The sequence below is a fragment of the Lepisma saccharinum genome, chromosome 2 (assembly GCF_977018435.1).
Source record: "Lepisma saccharinum chromosome 2, izLepSacc3.1, whole genome shotgun sequence".
NCBI lineage: Eukaryota > Metazoa > Arthropoda > Insecta > Zygentoma > Lepismatidae > Lepisma > Lepisma saccharinum.
In genome coordinates, this window is record NC_139230.1 from 69,571,139 (window position 1) to 69,592,525 (window position 21,387).

The 21,387-nt window shown below is 37.3% G+C and overlaps 1 protein-coding gene across 2 annotated transcripts in view; it reads left to right on the plus strand.

The window, feature by feature from the left end:
- Positions 1-15,958, plus strand: part of LOC145984065 (protein-lysine N-methyltransferase SMYD4-like) — a 253,879-nt gene extending 237,921 nt beyond the window's left edge. For both annotated transcript variants that reach the window (XM_083117444.1, XM_083117443.1), the window contains 2 exons: positions 278-399; positions 13,689-15,958. In XM_083117444.1, coding sequence (XP_082973570.1) covers positions 278-399; positions 13,689-14,753 — 1,187 coding nt within the window. In that variant the 3' untranslated portion in view covers positions 14,754-15,958. The remainder of the gene's footprint in view (positions 1-277; positions 400-13,688) is intronic.
- Positions 15,959-21,387: the final 5,429 nt, after the last annotated feature.

Below are 21,387 nucleotides of genomic sequence, written 5' to 3' on the forward strand. Positions count from 1 at the left end.
AGTCCTACAAAGTCGATGTCACCGACTGTGCTAATACATTCGCAAAGGATTGGAAATCTTTGCCTGATTGGAAGGAATTTAGAAATCCAGAACCTGAAATTTAAAAAAAAGGACAGAAAATTAGAGAGGATTCTCTGGCTTCATTTCTTTTCAGTTAGTTCAAACGCACACTGGTGATATGGCTTTCTTTTTCATCGTAATTAAAATGCTTTTACTTTTCAAAATAAACATTCCATTCACCCTTCTGATCTACAAATAGTCTCGTTCTTCTTTACAGGAAGTATTGTGATTGTTGATCAGCCATATGCATGGACTCTGGAGAAAGAATTCTTCACTAAACGTTGTCTGCACTGCTGCCATATTGTAATAGCACCTATTCCATGTTACCATTGCTCTACGGTAAGTATGACTGAAATATAATTGGAATAAAGATTGTTATTAATCATCAGACTCAATTTAGTTACACAGACACCAATTTGGCATGGTCCAAATGATCTTTTTAAAGGAATTTTAATTTCGAAATAAATATTTATTAAGATTTTATAATAAATTAATTATGAAATGTATTTCATGGCAGAAGGAAAATAACACTTGGAAAATAGATGGAAGGAGATAAATTGAGCGTTTGTCAAATTTGGAGGATGAAGATATTACAGTTGTTTACGGTAAACTTTATAATGCACTGAGATGTGGTAAACGGGACTGCAATAACCATTTATAATGTGGAATTTGATCCACTGAAATGTGTCCTCACCAGAAATCGAACTCGGGACACTTAGCAATATATACGAACTGATGAAAAGTAGCCTATTGCAATAAACTAGTATTTAGTATCATCTATACAGTATTATATAATTTTTTAAGGTGCATAATACCAACGTAGGAAATCTTGCCAAGCAATTTTTCTGCTGTAACCAAGGAGAAAATCAACAAAAGTAATAAAGGTATAAATGAAAACTCATCCATACTGCGTGACGAAAGGCTTCATCTGTGCCATCGGAGCACCACCCATGCATGCTCCCGAAGAGCCGGTCACTGACACATATCACAATATTCGAGCTTATTTGCCTAATTGTCACCCAATCCGTAAAGCCTAAATGATGTTGAGCTGAGTTGTTACTGACATCCACTTCGTACAGATGCTAGTGGGAGTTGGGCTTGCAGTTTAAAGTGCTGTCCCAAACACCCAACATTGATCTCGCAGGGCATCGAATTCTTCATTCCTGTGAGGTCACACAATCTGTGCTCCGTACTTACTTGCTGATATTTACAATTGCGCATAATAGTTATATTAACTCAATAACATCAAATTGTAATTACAAGCATATTAACCGACTTCATTTTTCTGACAGCTCATTGATATTTTTTAGAAATATAATTTAAAATGTTCAGAAGTAGCTCCATTTTAAATACTGCTTCATACGTGATATTTTCAAAATTAACATTTTAAAATTTATGTTGGTAATACTGGTAATACTTTCAAATGTGTGTAATTTAAAAGCAAGGAAATACTTCAAGTAAAATGAAACTTTAGAACTGATAATTTGATATAGTCGGTTTACTTTAATTCATTTCTTTCACCTTGACCAAAGTTTTAATTTAAGTAGTTCAATCTAAACGTGGAACCAAGGAACCGAGTAATTTGTATTAATAAGTGAAATTCTCTTATGCAGTACAATAGAGAGTTGACACTTTGAATATTGTATTTGTCAGAATTCCCTAACTCTAACTCGAATATCCGAGTTTCGAAGTTAATCCCATTCCCATTTTGTGCAGGAAATATAGATATCAAATCAAATGAACAACTGAGGGGTTCTGCGCATCACTGGTTTAATACATCTTTTCAAAAAGATAAGAGCTAAATCAGTATTTTTTTTTCATTTTTATGGTTTCATAACGGAAGTGATTAGTTTTAACTTAGGTAGGGTTGTCCGTCTCTATCCAATATCTGGTTCTTAGTTCAACTCCACAAGCTTAGGACAGATTGTGCTATGAAGAGATATGAAAGATTTGTTTTTCTACAATTCGGCTAGTCTTCCACATGTTTTTCGCGCACATCTGCCTGAACCAGTATATCGCTTCATCCCGTGATTTGTTCGTCGCAAAATCATTTTTCCCCGACTGGTACACCAAGGCTCTAATATTGATTCAATAAATTGAACTTGAACACTACAATTTTTCTACATTAAGAGGATATTTCACTGAAAAAATCGTTGGCACCCTCAAGCCGCAGAACAGGAAAAATTAAAATTGAATATTATAGTATTCTACTATACTATAAAAATGGAACACCTTACCCTGGAAAAATTTGATGTAATTTAAGTATACTCCCTTGCGATTGCCTTTTATTTCCTTAATAATCCAGGCAAGCAGCCATAATTACATTTCAGATTTTAAAATTGAAAGAACATTTCTGGTTTATAGGATCTCCTAAATAGCGCTCTAGTTAAAGTTGTCAACTTCTAATGAAGCGATTGCAGGAAGACGGCGCATAGTGAGTGGCGCTATTGGGATGGTTAGATTTGGATACTGAAATATCCTGATACCAGATTTTTTGTTCCGGATCCAGGTGCTCGAATTTCGGTTTGGGATCTCGGTTTTCGATTCTTGGTTCCGGATCCGTGTACGCAGTTATCACCGGATTCGGATCTGGATATTTTCGGAACCAAGTAACACGGATCCGAAAAATGTGTGTCATCACCACAGGCGTCCGGAAGGAAGGGCAGAAGCGACCAGTCCCTCCCCCCACTTAATTGAAAATATATGTCAACCTAAAAGAGTATATTTCACACATTTCAGTCACAGTAGTATATGTTAATTGTTGCAAGGGGCTTCAGGAACATGATAACTTCGAACTGAAGGAGGGTTTGGTCAAGGGGTAACGCTATTTTGGGAGGAAATATGATTCGTCTCCCTATGGAAAAAATACCATGCTTTCTCTCCATGGAAAAAAATCCTGCGGACGTTCATGGTCATCCCTAGTGTGCTTTCCACTTTAAATAGTCCTAATTAGTCTCTTTATGTATAAAATGGACATAAAACCAACTTTCCTTTTTCTTTAGTATTAATAGAGACAAATTCCTGTGATGCGAGTGATACTGTGTGTAGAATTTTTGATTCTGCATAACTTATCCTGAATTCCACTTCCGAACGTATAAACTCAAAATATTAAAGCCGAAATATAATCCTACATTACTCCCGCCATTCGAATGTGAAATGTTATGAGAAATCTGCTTCATCCGGCTGCAGTACCACACCATATCCATGAAAATCCACGAGCGTGAATGCCTTTAAGATCAAAGAAAGGAGCCGATAGTTCCGTTTTATTTGCTTAGAAAATTGGTCCGTGCTAAATTTATTCAACTGAAAACTGTGACGCGGAACGAATCGCATGAATAATTGGTTGTTACAAAAATAGGTATTCCTTTGCAAGCACCGTGCTTAACATACTAAGCTGAGATGCAAAATGAAAAGAGGTAACTTTTTCCTTCTTTTCTCTCGCAAGACAAACCTCATTTCTAAAATGGGTCGTGGCAATTAGAAACAACTGTGCTCGATGAGGAGGGGGAAAGTAGGAGCTTTCAATTAATTTGGAAGTGGGTTGAAATAATTAGAAAAGCTTGAAGAGTGTTCAAGAGAAAGAAAAAAAAAGTGGAGTATATTTGAAATGGGAAGAAAAATGACACTACGAACTGGAAAATGAAACTAGAAATTCTGTCGGCGCGCAGAAGAGAAGGGTCTTTCAGACAGGGCCTTTGGTGCGTAAAATTACTCAACGTAGTGACGAAGTGACAATAAAGAGATACCGTCAAAATTAACCAGCGTAGTTAACAATTTGGTTAACAGTGTTAGAAGGTGCAGAAAAGTGAATCCTAATTGCCTTTCGTCTCTGGAGTCTGATAGGAACTTATTCTTTCTCTCTGAAAAATCATTTTCAGGATAACGAAGTGAAACAAATCTTTGAATCTGGTCACTTCGTTATTGTATCTCTGAAGTTCAAACGTCGAACAGACAAGTGGAATTGGTGACGTCATAAATAGTGTTGCCCCTTTAGCATGTATATTTGCAAAAAATCAAAACAGGATATATCAATTTGAAAGCAATTGACTTTTTCGTGGAAATAATGATTTGAATTATTCCAAACGTTACATAGCAATCAAGTATTATAAAGAATATATGACATTTCTCCTAACAAAACGCGCACAATTATATAATGCGTGTCGCGCAATTTTTACCATTATCAGTAATTACTTTGCTTTGATGTATGCCTTGAATGATATGGTCTTTCGGGACAAATATTGATATTGACGTTAAGTACAATTTATGGGTGTAATCGATAGAATGTGATTTAGTTTATTTAATAAATGCAACCTATGGTACTTCTTCAATTGTGCCAGGATGTTTCAGAAATATCTTCAAAATTTTGTCTCGTATTAAAATACATAGAGACCTTTTCTTTACTTAGTCGTGCGAGCACACAGCCGATAGGCTTCACCACATCCGAATTACGTGTGATTTTCTGCAAGCATTAATTAATACACTATCAGTAACTTCCTCGGGTTCAAATTTAGGACATCCGGCTTAAAAGCGCGTTATGTTAACCACTCCGCTACAGGGTCAATATGCACACATGTAAACACATAAAAGAATACTTTCCATAAAATTTACATATTTTAAGAGTGCACTGGAATTTCAACTTACCACTGTTTGTTCCACAACAGAATTCAAGTTTATATTGAAAATCAGTGGTTACTGCTGTCAGTCCTTGAAACAGGTTATCTTCCTCTGCAAATTTATAACACGTAATCAATGTATACATTTAAGAGACAAATAAATTATTTTATATTGTGCAACAACGGCTATCACATAAAATACAATTTTTTGAAAGAAAAAAATCCGTTGGTTAATGTCGAATCGAAAATTGTAATTCTATATCTAAGCACATTAGATTATGCGTGATTATGTGTGAGTAATCTCCTGTGTAAATAATATGATTGTTTCTTTTTAACTTTACTTCATTATTTCAACTCTCACCTAATATTTTGCCTCTCGCCTGTTTTTATTTTTTCCCATTTCCTTGCGCTTTATTTTGTGGTATTGTATTAACTACGAGAGGAGGAAAATAATGGTTAAGTAGTAGAAAAGCCTCTAAAAGGCATAAAAAAGAAGCCGAATTAAATATGATGTACGTAATTATTATCTTGATTACTATCTAAGTCAAATGAATGTACGAAGAAAAGTAAAATGCAAACCTAAAACCCTAAAAGTTCGACAAAAATTATATGACAGCCTGTATGCAAGTTGAGCTTCAAAACTCCACTTTTGCAAGTTTAAAGATAGTGCCTCCACACGTGTGCACCAGAGAAGAGCAATGATTCCTTGTATTCAAGAAGCCTAAAACTTATAGAAATTCTCCGGCAAATGAAAATTCAAGATCTCTATACATGCTTAACACACCAGCAAAATTACAAATGGAAGAGGAACTTCGAGAATGTCCTCACTTCGCACGCAAATAGGTGGAAAGCCCTTCGCAGTGGTTCATAAGGCACTAACTCAGAATTGAAAATTATGTAGACCAGCAATAGGTCTATGATAAAATGCAGCAAACTTGTGCAGGCATATACTACTTAAAAAACAAAAACAAATTCAGGATTTCATTTGACTCTCCCTAGGATATCTCCTGTTCCCGTTGCATCTTTTCACTATTTTTTCCCCTTTAAGATATTGAGATATCTCAGGTGTACTCTCAAATCCTATCTCAACTTTTCGCTTTCATGCTCTTTCCTTTATGTGTGTGTTTGTGATCTATATTGAACGTGCCATCTCCTCCTTTCCCTATTTTTCTTGGTGGAAAGAATGCCGCAGACGTTTCTTTACATCTTCTAATGCACGAGACGGAGATAACAAAGTTTTTCCATTGATGTGCGTGATCTGATAATAATGACAGCTGCAAATATTCACGTGCCACCATTCTTTGCAAAGGCAACCGGAGGATATGGACGGGAGGGGGAATTTTGCCATTGGCCAGTGAATACAAAATGGGGACCTCAATAAAACGAAACATGTCGAGTGCTTTTGTAAAAAGGAGAAAATAACACATGTACCACGAATGAATGTACACTCTCCAATTTTTAATACCATTCACAAACCCTAGTGGCGTCAATGACGTGGTGATTGATCGCACAGCTATTTTGTGCCTTACTTTTGAGTATACGTATTCACATATTTGTAGCTTCTAATATATGGTTGTGAAACATTTGAATTTCTGAACGCTATGTGTATCATCCCGCTTAGAATGACAGGTTCCATAACCTGTCAAAGAATCATGTATGGCGTATGTAATGTCAATTATTACAACTCTAAGGTAGCAGGAGGAAAGCTGTTGGGCTGCTGACGATGGTATATCAAGAAATTTCAGAGTAGATATGCCTGTACTATCTTGGCAGTTAGTTCCATATTATTCGATCTTTTCCTGCATTCGATTTTTTTTGTTTTGTTTTTATCGGAAATCTTTACCAGAGAAGGGGTTACGGCACTCAAAAATCTTCTGCTGAAAATAGTTTTGGGCACATTACATGAAATGTGTGTTTGGAAGTATTGCAATTTTAAAACAATGCAACCATTTCTAAGAGCAAATATTTTGTATTAAATTATTTGTCATATATTATGATATTATTTTTATAGAGTGGATCAACAACGAATCAGTATTCAGCCTGTCGTCAGCGTTCGAGCACAGTTTATGCTCAAATAAGCAAATCGGGACAGAACCTACAGTTTTTGTCGGATGCTAACCACTGTGCAATGTGCCTCATACAGTGTGTTGTGAATGCTTTTATGTGTGTTCTATACCTTGAAGGCTCAAATAGCCCACACATTGTACGTTAGGGAGAAAGTTACGATAAAACTGAACGCACCATCGTGTCTCTCATCAAATTCTAACCCATTTTGATATGTCACATGACCACTTTTTTTACTTAAGAAAATGATGTTGACTCCAAGATGGTTGCCATCTCTGAACCAGAGCCTTTATTGTTTTTCCCCTCGCCCATATAGTAATGTTTCGGGACATTGGATTGTTGTGTGCCAGACCGTTTGTTTGCCTTTTACAGGAGTGATTCCCCCCTTTGGCCCTCCCCGTATGTACACCCACACCCACACAACAGGTGTCTCCGAAGTCGTATTGGTAACAATGCCGCCTTGCAATCAAAAGTTCACTGGTTCGATTACAGGATGTTGCAGAGTGGTTGAGAGACAAACTGTATGCGTAGTACTGAATAAACTATCCAAGCATAAAGTTGGCCCAAAGTTGGCACATATTGACACTTCTCATGTCTTCTCGCCGCCTCGGTGACCTAGAGGGTTGAGTAGTCTACTTACGATCAAACTCTGGGTTTGAGTCGTGGCCTGCGCATCGTGTCTCCTTATTATTATTATCAAGATTCACCATTGTATCGATTAGTCAAATGTGGCAGAGAAGTGACCACATAACCAGATATAGGCCTATACAAATACTTATAATTTTTCAGCTAAAAATGTGTTCCCCTATTTTATTTCATAGAAATATTAATTTTTTGGAAAATTTTAAAGAAATTTAACAAATTTTCACCCTTTCAAAATTGCACCAGTTCCTGTTAAATAGATTTATCTCCGTTGCTATCAATTATTTCATACGTATGTCCATTCTTGAAAAATTACAAACGTGGTCCTAATAAGCTTTGAAAGGCACTTAAGTTACTTAATTTCGCGTCCTTTGTAAATATAGAAAAAATGTGAGAATTATTAGATTTTAATGAGCAAGAAATTGGCATTCCTATGTATAAAAATGAAATGAACGTAGCAACTTTTTCAATACTTACGAAAATTCGTGTTTATTACACTTTTCAGCTGTACCTTTGCAACTCTAGTTAATTATTGTGCAATAATAATGATCATGCTACTCTGGGAGAAAGAAAAATATCAGAGGAGGAGGATTGCTGAGTCAGCATGTTCAAAAACTACAGATATACAATGTAGACAAAGAACGAAATTTTATTTATTACACTCGTGCTGTATCACATTGAATTCGTTGTAAGTATGTATAGGAATATGTATTTCGCATTGAAAATTTAAGCACCTGATAACATTTTGATAGGGATGCTGCTTCTTCAGTGGACCTTGCAAAGTTATAGCAAAGGGGAACCCATTACAAAATGCGAAAATTATCATTTTCTGAGATAGCAACGAAACATTCCACTTCAGGCAAGGCAAAACAAAGAAAATATGTCTTTATTGTTGATACCAGAAGTGGTTCTAATATTCATTGTTCTTAAAGAATGAGAAACTTTTTCGATTTTAACAACGATACAAAATCTTAGGCAAGATTCAGATACCACCTAGAAATGGTACAACGTGCGTTACACATGCACATAAAAAGACCTGACTGAGAAATGTTACATTTTTATTAAAAAAATAATAAGAATAACTCGCGTTCAACATCTACTACACGAAAGATAAAAATCTATGAATTCTACATAGAACAACAAATCCTGGTCCTGGTGTAATCAACAATAATACCTCAGTTTTCTTAAATTTTATTACATAAATAGTTATAGGCTTAATTTATATCGGAAGCAAATTCACTTTTTTTTCTAAGAGCTTTGGACAAAGACCGTTGGTGTAATGAAGTGTAAAGAAATTTTATCGTTTAGTGTTAGGAGTATTTAAGATACAATTCTTCACTCTTCGTGATATAAATCCGGAAGTTGTGTGCTCGTCATCATTGATTTTAAATCGTGTTGACTGACTAATTAACTCTTATTTACACAACAATATAAACAAACTTTTCTTCCCTTCCTCCTCCTTGCTCTTGCTTTGGATCCTCTCATAGAATATCCAAACATATATATAAGCAACTGATTACGTTTTATATCTTCTGTTGAGTTTGGGAGTGATCTCGTGATCAGATGCATCTCGTGTTTACGTCTCAACAGAAGGACCGCTGGAGGAGGTGGAAGAAGTTTCCAAAGTGGTTAATGTGTTTCTTGGAGTCCCAAGGCGATGAACACGAGTTTCGCATCAAAGTCGGATAAAAAAATCTGAGAAAAGACTGAGCGGCAGAGATGGATGAGAAGGAGACAGACACAGAAAGAGTCGTAGTTATGCCTCGTGAGGAAGAGTTTGTCTTGTTCTTACAGATTACTCCCTTTCTTGCGAATTGCAGTTTGGCGATTTTCTTCCGATTCAGCACACACGCTGTGCTCCCGAAGGACCACACATGCGGATAGCGACTGACACATACATGGCGCAATATGTAGCTGAGCAGAGTGCATCACTCCAAGCTCAGTGCAACGTTGAGAACTTTGAGCATTCAGCCAACTTTTTGAGAAACGTTAATTTTACTAGAAATTTCACGGAGGTGAGTACAAAGCCAGATTCATCCTCTATCCGTGCAAGAAAAACTTGCTTAATTTTCATTCTTGATTTCAAGGTGTTAGTTCCGAACTCTGTTTCCATTTTACTTCCGTTTTCTATTCCTCAAGGCTAACTGCGATAATGAAAAAGAATGATGAAATACGAGATCTGACAGGATGAATATATATACCAATACTTTAGTTAAGACTCGGCCTTCGTGGCGGAGTGGTTAGCACAGCGCGTTTGACCCTAGAATCGCGGTCTCGTTTCCGGGTAAGAATCCCGGTCAGAACATGGGCGTTCTTTGTGATTTCCCTTCATCAATGTCATCATATCATCACTCATCCTCATCTTCGCGATTAGCCAAAAATGGCAGAGAAGCGAAGTAAAATAAATCACATCAATCAATCAATTTAGTTAAGATTCGAGCTTACGACGCTTCTGTTCTATTTTTTAATTATTTATGTCGCTTTCCTGCCCTTTTAGGCTAATGGCGACGCATATTATTTCAAAGCTCGCGACGAGACCGAGACCAGGTAACTTAAATGCTTCAGTCTAGAACGCTAGAGGACTTCAACAAAGCACTGGTTCTCCACGAACTCTTCCTACATACTTTATTCCCGTGGTAGTGTACAATGCGAAATGAACTGCAGAAGACCATCGAGAGAAACAGCAGACACGGTCCTTTGTTCATGTTCCAAAATGCTGTAAATGGCCGTATCTTCAAGGCGCTCTTATATTGCTGAACAAAAGCAATCAACCTGCAACAGATGTTGCACTTCCGAGAGGCAATTGCCTTTTGTTCCCAACCCTATGTATTGGTAGGCTGCACGGTTGCAGTTGGCTTGTTAATCAAGTGTACACGGGATTTTGTCACGAAAAGTTTCTCTATGAAGGTTACGAACCCTATACACGTCATATCAACGAGTTTTAGGGCCAGACTTGGGTGTTCTGTTCAGCACTCAGTTTTAGAATTAACATGGGTTTTGCCTTTCCGAAGAAGTATCACCGCTATCCAATAACTTTTTAAAGTTATTATTTGACATATTCTGGATACAAAAGTAAACCAATTTTCTTCAAGACATTTAATATATATTATCCTACTGTTAATACTGAAAACAAGATTTACAAAGGGTTCGTCTGTTTAAGTAATGGTGTGTTCACGACTAGCCAAAATCAGCAGAAAAACGAAGTAAAATAAAGCAAATCAAGTAATGGTATGTTAAGTGCTACTGCGAGACATAACGTGCATCCCTCATGCCGTAGTAGTAACGCCGTCGAATTGCAATCAAAGGTCCCTATCACAGTTATACTTTTAAACAGTACGTCCAGTCTCGATTAGCCTATCAGAGCATAATTCGGACTTTAAAGAAACTTTGACGAGCTTTGACTTCGAGACATGACGTCGAGAAAGTAAGTCATTGAGTTGTACAGTCACTGACAATAAAAATGTAGTGTTGCCCACGGGACGAGACGGGACAGGCTTTTAAGAATTCGAGACGAGACGAGATTGATCATGTGTCCCGAGACAAACGAATATTTTCGAGACGAGACAGCATTTCACAGCATTTCCACGAGACGAGACAGGCCAAAGTCTCGTCTCGTGGGCAACACTAAAAAATGGGACACCTAGATCCTCAAATGCTCGCTTCTCTACAAGGCGTTATGTGAGTTGCCTAACTGTGAGGCGGTGGTAGAAGTTACCATTGAAAAAGTGCTATCGCGTAGAAATCCCATTTTTTATTTCCGGTGACTGTACAACTCAATTAATTACTTTCTCGACATCATGTCAAAGTTCGTCAATTTTTTTTAAGCTTGGTAACCTATTAACAAGCGGCTTCTGCCCTAACAAGAGTCTTGATGGTTTTGAACTTATACATACTACAATTTTTTGACTATTTACTCGAGCTCAATCTATGAACTTGAGAAAACATTGCATTAACATATATTATGGGTTATCGCAAAGCTTAATTATCGCTCTGGTATATTTGTGCTATTTCGATAAATCGTGTGTAATTCCTGCCATGAATACCGTTTGTATTCTGTAAATGTTATGTTCCTATATTTTAAGAGCCGTAGGGAACCTGCAATCTGCATGATGAAAACACTGAAGCTCAAAGTGCTATAAATTACTTTCAGTTAAAAAGGAAAGAATGCCCTGCAAATCCACGAGGAAATGTGAGATATTTATGGTGACGATTGTCTATCGTATGAAACGCTGGAAAAACTTTCAAAGCAATCGCAGCTTGTCCCATGAGCCATGATCCGGGTAGCCTTCAATCTCAGACGATCTGACGTTGTCGGAAGTTGAATTTCTGATACTGGAAGAAAGGCAGTAAGCATCGAAAAGATAATGAAAACGATTCATCTCAGTTCCTGTAGTGCGTGAAAAATTATTTACGAGCAACGGTATGAATCAAAGGTGTTGGCTTCATTGCAGAAGCTTCAAGGCTAGATTCTGCTGAACAGATATTGCACCTCTGACAGGATGAAGACAATTTTTAAGGATCTGATAACAATGGATGATTTTGGGTTTACTTGGCGTACAATATATTGACGGAACAAACGAGTAAGCAGTGGAAATATCTGTCAGAAAAGCTAAGGTGAAAAAGTATGTGGGTATGCTGATGAGACTGTTGTGGGATCCTCCTAACAGATTATCTTCACCTACTACAGCCTATTGAACAAGCCGAAGGAAATATTGAAGGAGAAATGATGTACCGCTCACGAAAAGAGTTCGTCTGTTGAATGAAAATGCACCAGTAAATTTTGCTCATGCCGCAATTTTGAAAGGAAACAAACTGGGCTCTGGCATTGTGTCTTATATCGACCATTCACTCTCTTTAGCACCCAGTGACTTCATCCCGTTCTCCCAGATTAAAAAGTAATTTCTGGTTATGCGTATTGACGCAGGTGACGACACCATTAACGAGGGAGGCGAATCATTGGTTTCAAGCCCAGTCGGCAGACTTCTACAAAGACAAGGAATTGTGTGTGGCAGAAGTTTGTGAATCTGGATTGGGGCTTTGTAGAGGTGGTTCTCGTAGATAGTTAAAACTTTACGATAACCCCTCGTGAAAAACGTAACGAGAATTCCATTAAATTCATAATTTTTACTCCATTTTAGCAATAATAACAAACACATAAAATTCTGTTAGGTATTTCTTGATAATACGCTATAATAATAACCTATTATTAATGAGTATGTTTTGTCAGTTCCCATTGTATGTAATGCCAGTTATTTTACTTATGACATTAGAAAGAATGTAAATTTACTAGCTTCATGAACAAGTTTATTTCGGAACAATTTATTTTACAAATATGACTACTCTCTTGTTGTGGTAAGGATAAAATTATCTCAAACAGGGATGAAAATTACTTTTTTGCCGAGGGATGCTTAGGTGTAGTCAGGAGAAGGAATCCCTTGCATCCCCCCATTAATTCACACACATGCCCGACAGTATCTCTAAAAGTAATTGTAACCAACCTGCACCGTCCCTAGGGCGAAGTTAATTCATGAGTGATGATACTATACATTGTATTGTAAACCATTTCCGTGGCCAAGTGCGTTCAATGATCGACTAACGTCAAAACTGCCGACAGTTTCAAGTTGGAGTTCTGTTTGAACATGATTATGTCCCTTCGTTCATTTCATCTGATCATCATTCATCCTCAATGCGCGATTAGCCTAAATAGTAAAAAAATGTCGGAAAGTAAGAAAATTAGAAATAAGAAGTTCTATTGCGTTGCAATAACACAGTTTCCCATTTAAATGCGAGATTGGATATTCCCAGCGCTTTTGTGTGAGTGCATGTGCACTTGTGAGTGCAGTCAGGGAAGGTGTGCTTAGAGATTAATACTACTATTTCTTAAATATTTTCGATGAAAACATGTGCAGTTGCTTTCAATAACATTGTACTATACAAATAAACGATTTTTGTTTGTAAGCACTGCTTTGTATTATGGTATTTTCCGTCTATTTTCTGTCGTTTCAGGTTAATTACGATTACGATGTAGAAGTATGAAGTTGGAAAATAAGTTTCAGAACAAATAGGAAGAAATCTTCAAGCTTTGCCCATGATTCGAATCCAGAACCGATAGTTTCACAGTAAAATGCAAGGAAATGCAATGTGCGACCTGGGCAGAATATTACACGATTTCTTTTCTACAAATATTTAATATGAACAATCATCCTTAACAATTTTTTAATAATTGTGATATGTATAACCTCAATGTGGCCTTGATGTATTACAGTGTAATGTACAAACTATATTTAAAAATGTATATTTTTCTTCTAGGTCTGTTTTTGTGACGAAGACTGCAGAGATGCTGCTTGGGTCTCTTACCACCAGTACGAGTGTCTTGTTTTCAACCACTTCAGTGCATCGCGTGAACTGTCCCGAATGGCTTTGCTAACATATCGTGTCGTGTGCATGACAGGCATGGAAATTCTACACAAAACGTTTGCAGTGTCTTCGTTGTCTGTGGAAGACGACGTGGTCAGCTCCAGCGAATACAATTCCGTGTACAATCAAGTCACAAACTCCGAACTACGGCCTGCTGGAGATCTTTTAAAGCGTGCCACAACTGCCGCGTTCCTGCTTGCGTGTCTACGGGCTGCAGCATTCTTCGAAGGGACAGAAGTTGAAACGAAATCCGCGGAACTCGTGGCCGGCACGGCTTTGCTTCGACATCTGCAAAGCTGTTCCTGTAATGCATACGAAATCAATGCATGGATTGGTGAAGACATTCGTTCCGCGGAAGGTGTAAACATCGGCGGAGCTGTCTACCCGACAATAAGCCTCACCAATCATAGCTGCGATCCTAACGTAGTGCGTCATTCGTTCGGCAAAACGTGCGTCGTACGCACCACAAGAACCGTCCGAAAGGGGGAACAGTTGTACGACAATTACGGATACCATTTCATAGCCTGCGACAAGTATGAACGAAGGGGCAGCCTGAAACAACAATACTTCTTCGAGTGCCAGTGCACCCCTTGCGTGGAGGATTGGCCGTTGTATGAAAGTATCAAAGACAAACCAACCGTGTTCAAATGCCCACATTGTTCCGAGCGTCTAGGTTGCAATCTTATTGCCATGAAGAATTGCTTTAACTGCCAGAAGAAGATCGACAATCGAGCCGTCGGTAAGCGTCTTCAAGCTCTGGCCAAGAGCTACTCTGTGGCTTTGGACCTTCTGCTGCGGAGTCGCTTTGAAGAAAGTCTTTCGATACTTCTCACATACATTCAAGAGCTTGAACGTGTTGTTGTCCATCCATGTAAGGAGTTTATTGCATGCCAGGAGGCCATCAAGCAATGCTGGAATTTAGCTGGAAACAGAGAAGGCAGTAGTAACTGGTCTTGAAAAATTTGTGGTGTGATGTTTGATGGCACAGAATAAAATGGTCGGTTAAGATTCCCAACTATGGCCAGCACCGTTTAAAGAAAGAAATTGTGCGATTGCGTCATAACTTGTTTTACCATGTTGTTCACCACTGTGCACCGAATAAACAGGTCTTCGTAGGAATATGTTCTGGGTCTACAAGAACTACTCACAAGATAATTTTAATTTTCTTGCAAGACAAGTATATTAAAGACTATTTCATACAAAAAGACCAATGGAGATTTAAGTTTCACACTAATTACTAACAAGGAATCAAGTTCAAGATTATTTATCAGACCAATGGCTATCTTGGAAGCTCTTGTGTAGCTAGAACTATAATTCATTTTTAATGCTATTATGCATTGGTTGTGGTGTATGGTATTAACGTCTTGCAAATTTAACAACACGCACCAATTTTGTGCATAATTTGTTGTAAATGTACTATGTTAAATACCAGTGCTGTATATTATGGAAATTATGTATGATAGTGTCACATATTTATATTTTCAATTTTCAATTGATTTATGTTTGACTAACTAGTCGAACCATGAAATCTATAGAAATGTGATTTCAGTTTATATTGCTCTGGTATAATGTAATGAAAGATAACATGTCTGTAACACACATGTTAATAGAAAGCATTCTGATACACAGAAATAACGATTATCATGTTCTCTAAATTTATGTTTTTACATTTTCTCAAAGAAACTCAGTGTTACTACTACATCATTTGTGTAGAATAATGTGGGAATTTCAGGATTCTCCCATTTTTATCTGCTCAGATAGACAATCATAAATGTATACTTTTTTGCAGTGCATTGGGTTAAATTAGACAAAATACAACTAAAAACATTTGAGAAACAGCATAATGTAGTTTTGTGCTCACATTATGGTCAATCGAGAGAAACTTTTCTTTTCAGGAAATGAAAATATGTTCGCAAATGACCATCTCCAAACTCATGAACAATAATAAGTTTTACTAAAGCTACCTAACAGGTACATTTTTGATTAGCTTTACTAATATTTCTAAGCTCGTCTGTATACATCTTTAAAAAAGTTCGTTGAATATATTCGAATTGAATCATGATTGTTGCATGGTTCATTTTAACATAGCAACAATAATGAAGGAGTAAATACTAAATGTAATATTTAATATACATACTCCGATAGTATATTCATAGAGATAATCTAATCAACAAAAATGTAGTAGTTAAGCATTCTCTGCTCTGCAGTTCACAATGAGTGTTTGTAAAATAAATATTTACAAGATATTCTTATAGGTATTAAACTAACCAATAATATTTTCTTATATTTCTTCCTTGGCGTTTTCTGAACGGTCGGAATCTTTGAAAAATAATATACACTTCGTTTCTATCAAATGTTGATAATTTAAAAGATAGAGACTTTCTGTTTTAACAGAATAAAGTAATAAAATTACTTAGCTTGTAAAGGTTGAGGAAAATTATTGGTACAAACAAAGATTTATAATTTTCTTACAAGTTGTGTCTTAGTACTGAAAAAGTGTGATTTTTAAATATTGATTCCGGTTTGTAAAAAAGGCCACAAAATGACAACTTCAATTTGAATATTTACTATTTCTCGACATGGTTTGAACATGAGTAATAGACTTTATACCCATTTACTCTTGCATCCTCTTTCTCAGATGTTGCATGTTGATGTCGCCTGCACCTAAGTAAATGATTTCGACATCGATTGTTTTGGATGAATATGTGAAAAGCGACCACTCTTCTAACATGTACTTATGTCATCAAACCTCTAACATCATTTCGATTGAGAATCAACCAGAACAAGAGAAAAGCTGTGTAAGATCTTTCTCTCCTTTCATGGAGTTCTTTACACCCTTTGGCTATACGTTTCATTCCTACATCATCATAGAAGACAAATTTCTACCTTCTTTTCCACAACTCCAAGTTCCATGTGAGATCACTCAATTCACTTTGACTTATTAAGTGTGATTTATCTACATCTTGCACACTATCTGGTTCAATTTCCATGGTTTCGAAATCAATTGAATCGGTGAAACCAAGAAGGGAAAGATTCCACTCGACCTTACTTTCGGGAAATAAAAAAAAAAACTCATAGCAACCAAACCTAAAAGCTGGATGAAGAAACTTACAATTACAAACTTATTAATCATAACCATAGTAACAATATTCCATAAGTGGTTTGTTTTTAAAACCTTTATTTTAGCTCTGATATGTATTCAAAGTATTCAGCCCATTTTGTTCAAAAAGTGGAATCTTTCCCTTCTTGGTCTCACCGGTTCAATTTTGTTTTCATAGCATTGTTTTCCACAGCATCGTTTTTGGGAATGGGGAATTCTACAGAATGTTGGGGAGGATGAGTTGCTGATGGTAGGCCACGACAAACGATAGCATGCTTCAAATTAAACGTGTGTCTAGAAACATCAGTCAAGCAGAAATATACAGCAACTAAAGTGTACAGTCATGTATTTTCTCTATTCCCTTACTATTCTCTGGTGCCTGGTTAAGCTGTAGCATTCAGAAACATGCTCATTCGGAACATGCCAGATCATAGCGATAAAAAATGACATTGCTATTCCATGTAGTTATGTCCTTGTAACTGCACAAGTCAAACAACGTATTTGTGGCGCTCAGGTTTTATCTTGGGCCATTTTTACATCCTAAATAAAGGTTGTAATCCTTACAATGAGAGTAATATTTCTCCTCTGTACTATTTACGTAGACTGTCCACAAATCTAACAAAATAAGTCACTATTGTTCACACAGTGTATAGACATTATGTACAAAAGCAATAGGCTACCTGATTGTAGTCTATGTCACTAATATTACGCTACGTTCTCTGTACACAAGTATAGTGTGAACCTACTTCGTACAACAATATTTGTCAACACAAAGTGTCAATATGTACTTCTCAAGATATAGTGGCATACAAAACACTTTTGCCACATATGGAAACATTCCCAGTGTTGCTAACAAATAAGAGAAAATGTTCCTATCCATACCACCATATCCTGACCAGTTCAAAAACAAAACTACTAATTTCTCAGAAACTGTGGGTGATGTATGCAAGTGTGGGTCATATCTGTTTCTAGTAAGTGCCCACCTATCACAAACACCACACGAAATCCAGGAAGCAAAATCTTTGTTGCACAGTGTAATTAGTCTGCAGCACGAAATTTCCAACTATATTTAAATTCAAATATACTAAAATGGATCAAATATGAATGACATTCAGGTTATATTAGCCATAAAAGAAATAAGCAAATACGCTATCATTACTAACAAGCTGATTCGGTTTTTATCTTGCCACCGAATTTCACTGGTTTGAGTCGCTGCCTGGGCATGGATGATCTTCATGAGTTGCCCTTCATCAATGTCATCTAATCATCACTCATCCTCATCGTCGCGATTAACCAAGAGATCATTAAAGTGACATAAAATGAAAATACAGTACTAAAAAGCTTACTAGTATGCTTGATGATAAAATATTGTTACGGAGAATTGACATCTCACGGATTTATCTCTTTATATACAACATGTATTTACACTTCTACCCTTCGCTGTATGTACATCTTTCCATAACAAATCCATTATCAACTGCTCCCGGTTGTTTTTTGCCCCATAACACAGAGAATTGCACTTATCAAGACTTGACTCTACGAGCGCACTATTTACCATAGCGCTAACCCGCCCCCGCGCAGAGGTCCCTACACCGTCCTCCCCCGCAGTTTATCACGCAGAAGTCCCTGAACTACGGCGCTCACTCTGTGTGCATTTCTATACATCCATAAAAACGGCCTCACTACATCGGGCCTTGTATCGAAGTATCTGCGAGCCTGTGATTCTGAGATATGAGAGACCGTAACAAGTCGGAACCGGTATTTATACCTCCGACAAACGACCCGCCCCCCAACCACCGAGGCAAGGTCCTATTGTTACCTTTCAAACAGGGAAGCCGTTGAGAGAACCCAACCGTTGGCTTCCCCGACTACCGGGCAAGAAGCAACCTAGGCAAGAGCATTTACAAAGAAATACACTTTTACATACATACTTTTCAATTTCCAGCTGTGTGCGTAAAAACCACACAGCAATATGCAATTAGAAACATGTATATTTCTATACAAATTTCAGTCAGATAACAAATAGAGCCTACTTTTTACATTTGCGATACAATTAAAGATGCTTCGGACACATACCGGGTGTTTAATAAATACTTGAGGGGCTACAAAAATTTATTGCAAGTATACTATTGAACTTACGTTATTGAAACCTGTCCAGAACAATCGAGGAACGCAAACAGTTTGTGCGTGTATGTTTTGTTAAGCTGCGAGTTCACATCCCTGCCGCTAGGCGACACTCAAATCAGCCACATCACTCACAGTGTCTTGTGCAATGTTTTGGCCCCCAAGATCACCGGACCTTATACCGTGTGACTTTATTTTGTGGGGTTTCATCAAAGATAGGGTATTCGTCTCACCGATGCCGCGTGATATCGCAGCCCTAAGGGATCGCAGTATCGCAGCGATAGACACTATCGACAGTCCCATGTTGATGCGAGTGTGGCAAGAAGTAGAATATCGTGTCGATGGATGAATATCTGTCACCCGTGGTGTACACATTGAACATTTGTAGGTGTAAAAAAACTGAGTTTCTCGTTCGTTCTGGACTGGTATTATTAACGTAAGTTCAACACTTTACTTGCAATTAATTTTTGTAACCCGTCAAGTATTTATGAAACGCCCGTTAGAATTGATTATTTTAAGATCACGCACCCACTCAATTCAGTCGCTCTCGGGTTCATTCTTATCATAATAATACAGTCCACGAGGTCCATTGTAAGTCGCCGTTCTTAATTTCCATGAACTTCTCGAGCAAGTCCGTCATCCTTGTCGACGGAGGAGCTTTTTAATCAACTTTATATCTTTTGATGCCTAAGGCTTTTAAAGGCTATCAAAAAGCTTCTATTTCATGCATGTCTAGGAAATGCCTCTGGGCACAATACATTTGATTTCCTTGCAAATATTACCTCACAGATACAAGCAAAATGAGTATCTAAGATGGCAACGTTGAACACAAGATGAAAATATCGATACTCAACTTTGCTCTCATTTGAACAAGAAAAATATCACTCATTTTTCTACATTGAAAAATATTATATTCGCTTAAGATTTAAAAAAAAAAAAGAGTTAAATGTGTTCTCAATCACGTCATAAAATGAATCGCGGATGACTTCAGAATCGAATCACAATCACGGCATCTGTTTTTCATTTGCCTCACTACAAATAAGGCTTTTCAAGAGTAGAAGCGGTGTTTCCAGAATATCATTATTCCTTGTGCATGTAAAGTGCACTTAAGTGGACATTTATCCCCCTTTTGGCATGCCCCCCCCCCCCCAAGTTACTCAAGTTATTTTTTGAGCCGTTAATTTGTACAATTACATGCATATACACATGCAGGGTGTCCCAGTAAAATGTATACACACATTGAATGGTTATAATGCCAGTGTATATTAAGATAGGTAGTTTTCAAAATTTGAAAATAATCTGCAGACATGAATAATTTTAATTGTCAACGCCTGCTTTCAAACCGATGACCGATCTGGTCCAGGCACTGCTGGAAACGCAAAGCAATGAAAGACATCGTAGACATCAAGAATAAATTGGTGCGCATTTTTCAATGACTGCCTTCAATTTGTCGAATCTTTTGTAACGTAAATTTTATCTTTTATGTATAGCTATACAAAAAGTATAGTGGTTTGAGGTATGGTGAACGTGCAGCGTATTCTTCTGGACCTCTTTGTCCAATCCATCCGTTTGGCACATTTCGCCCAGTACCACTCTAAAAACTGCACTCTCCCGCCCGGATCAGCTTCATTGAGAGCATGGACTCTTCTTGGAATGTAACTCTTCTAATGCCAGTGCTTCAAATTACGATGGGCACTTGATTTTGAAATTCCTATTTCACGACCTGCTTGCCGTACAGATTTTCTTGAACTCTGGTCATACTTTTACATCAACCGTTCTACATTTGTGGGGCTCGTCGATGTCCGTAACGTTTCCTCTTGACATTCTGAACAGTTCCATCTGCTTCAGTTCGAGTGGTGGTAACTTGCGTAGGTGGATCTGTTTGAAACTCTCTCCTAAACTGCCTTTGCATTTCAACTACGTCTTCAAACTTCTAGCAGTAATTTAGAATAAATGCAATTTATTTAAAACCTTAGTATGGCTTCACCCATTATTTTAAATAATTATACCTAAAAGGGTGCGAAAATTATGCGACTTATGAACTATTAAAGTGCGTGTACATTTTTTGGGTCTTCCTGTACAGGATGTTTTGCTTTTTGCTTGTTTTTAAGTTCACTTTGTGCACAGATAGGCTAATCGGGACTGAACCTACAGTTCAAAGTAGTATCCGAACCACTATGTTCCTCAACCAGGTATCGAACCCGGGACGACGACGACGTTACCACTTGACCATTGACTCATTCAACTTTGTCAGATGTTGAAAATCCTCCCTAGTTCCTTGCAGAAGAAAAAAAGTAAATTGAAACATTTATGTTACAGTTTAAGGTTAATATTCGGTTGGGCACTGGTTGCTTCTCAGCACCGATT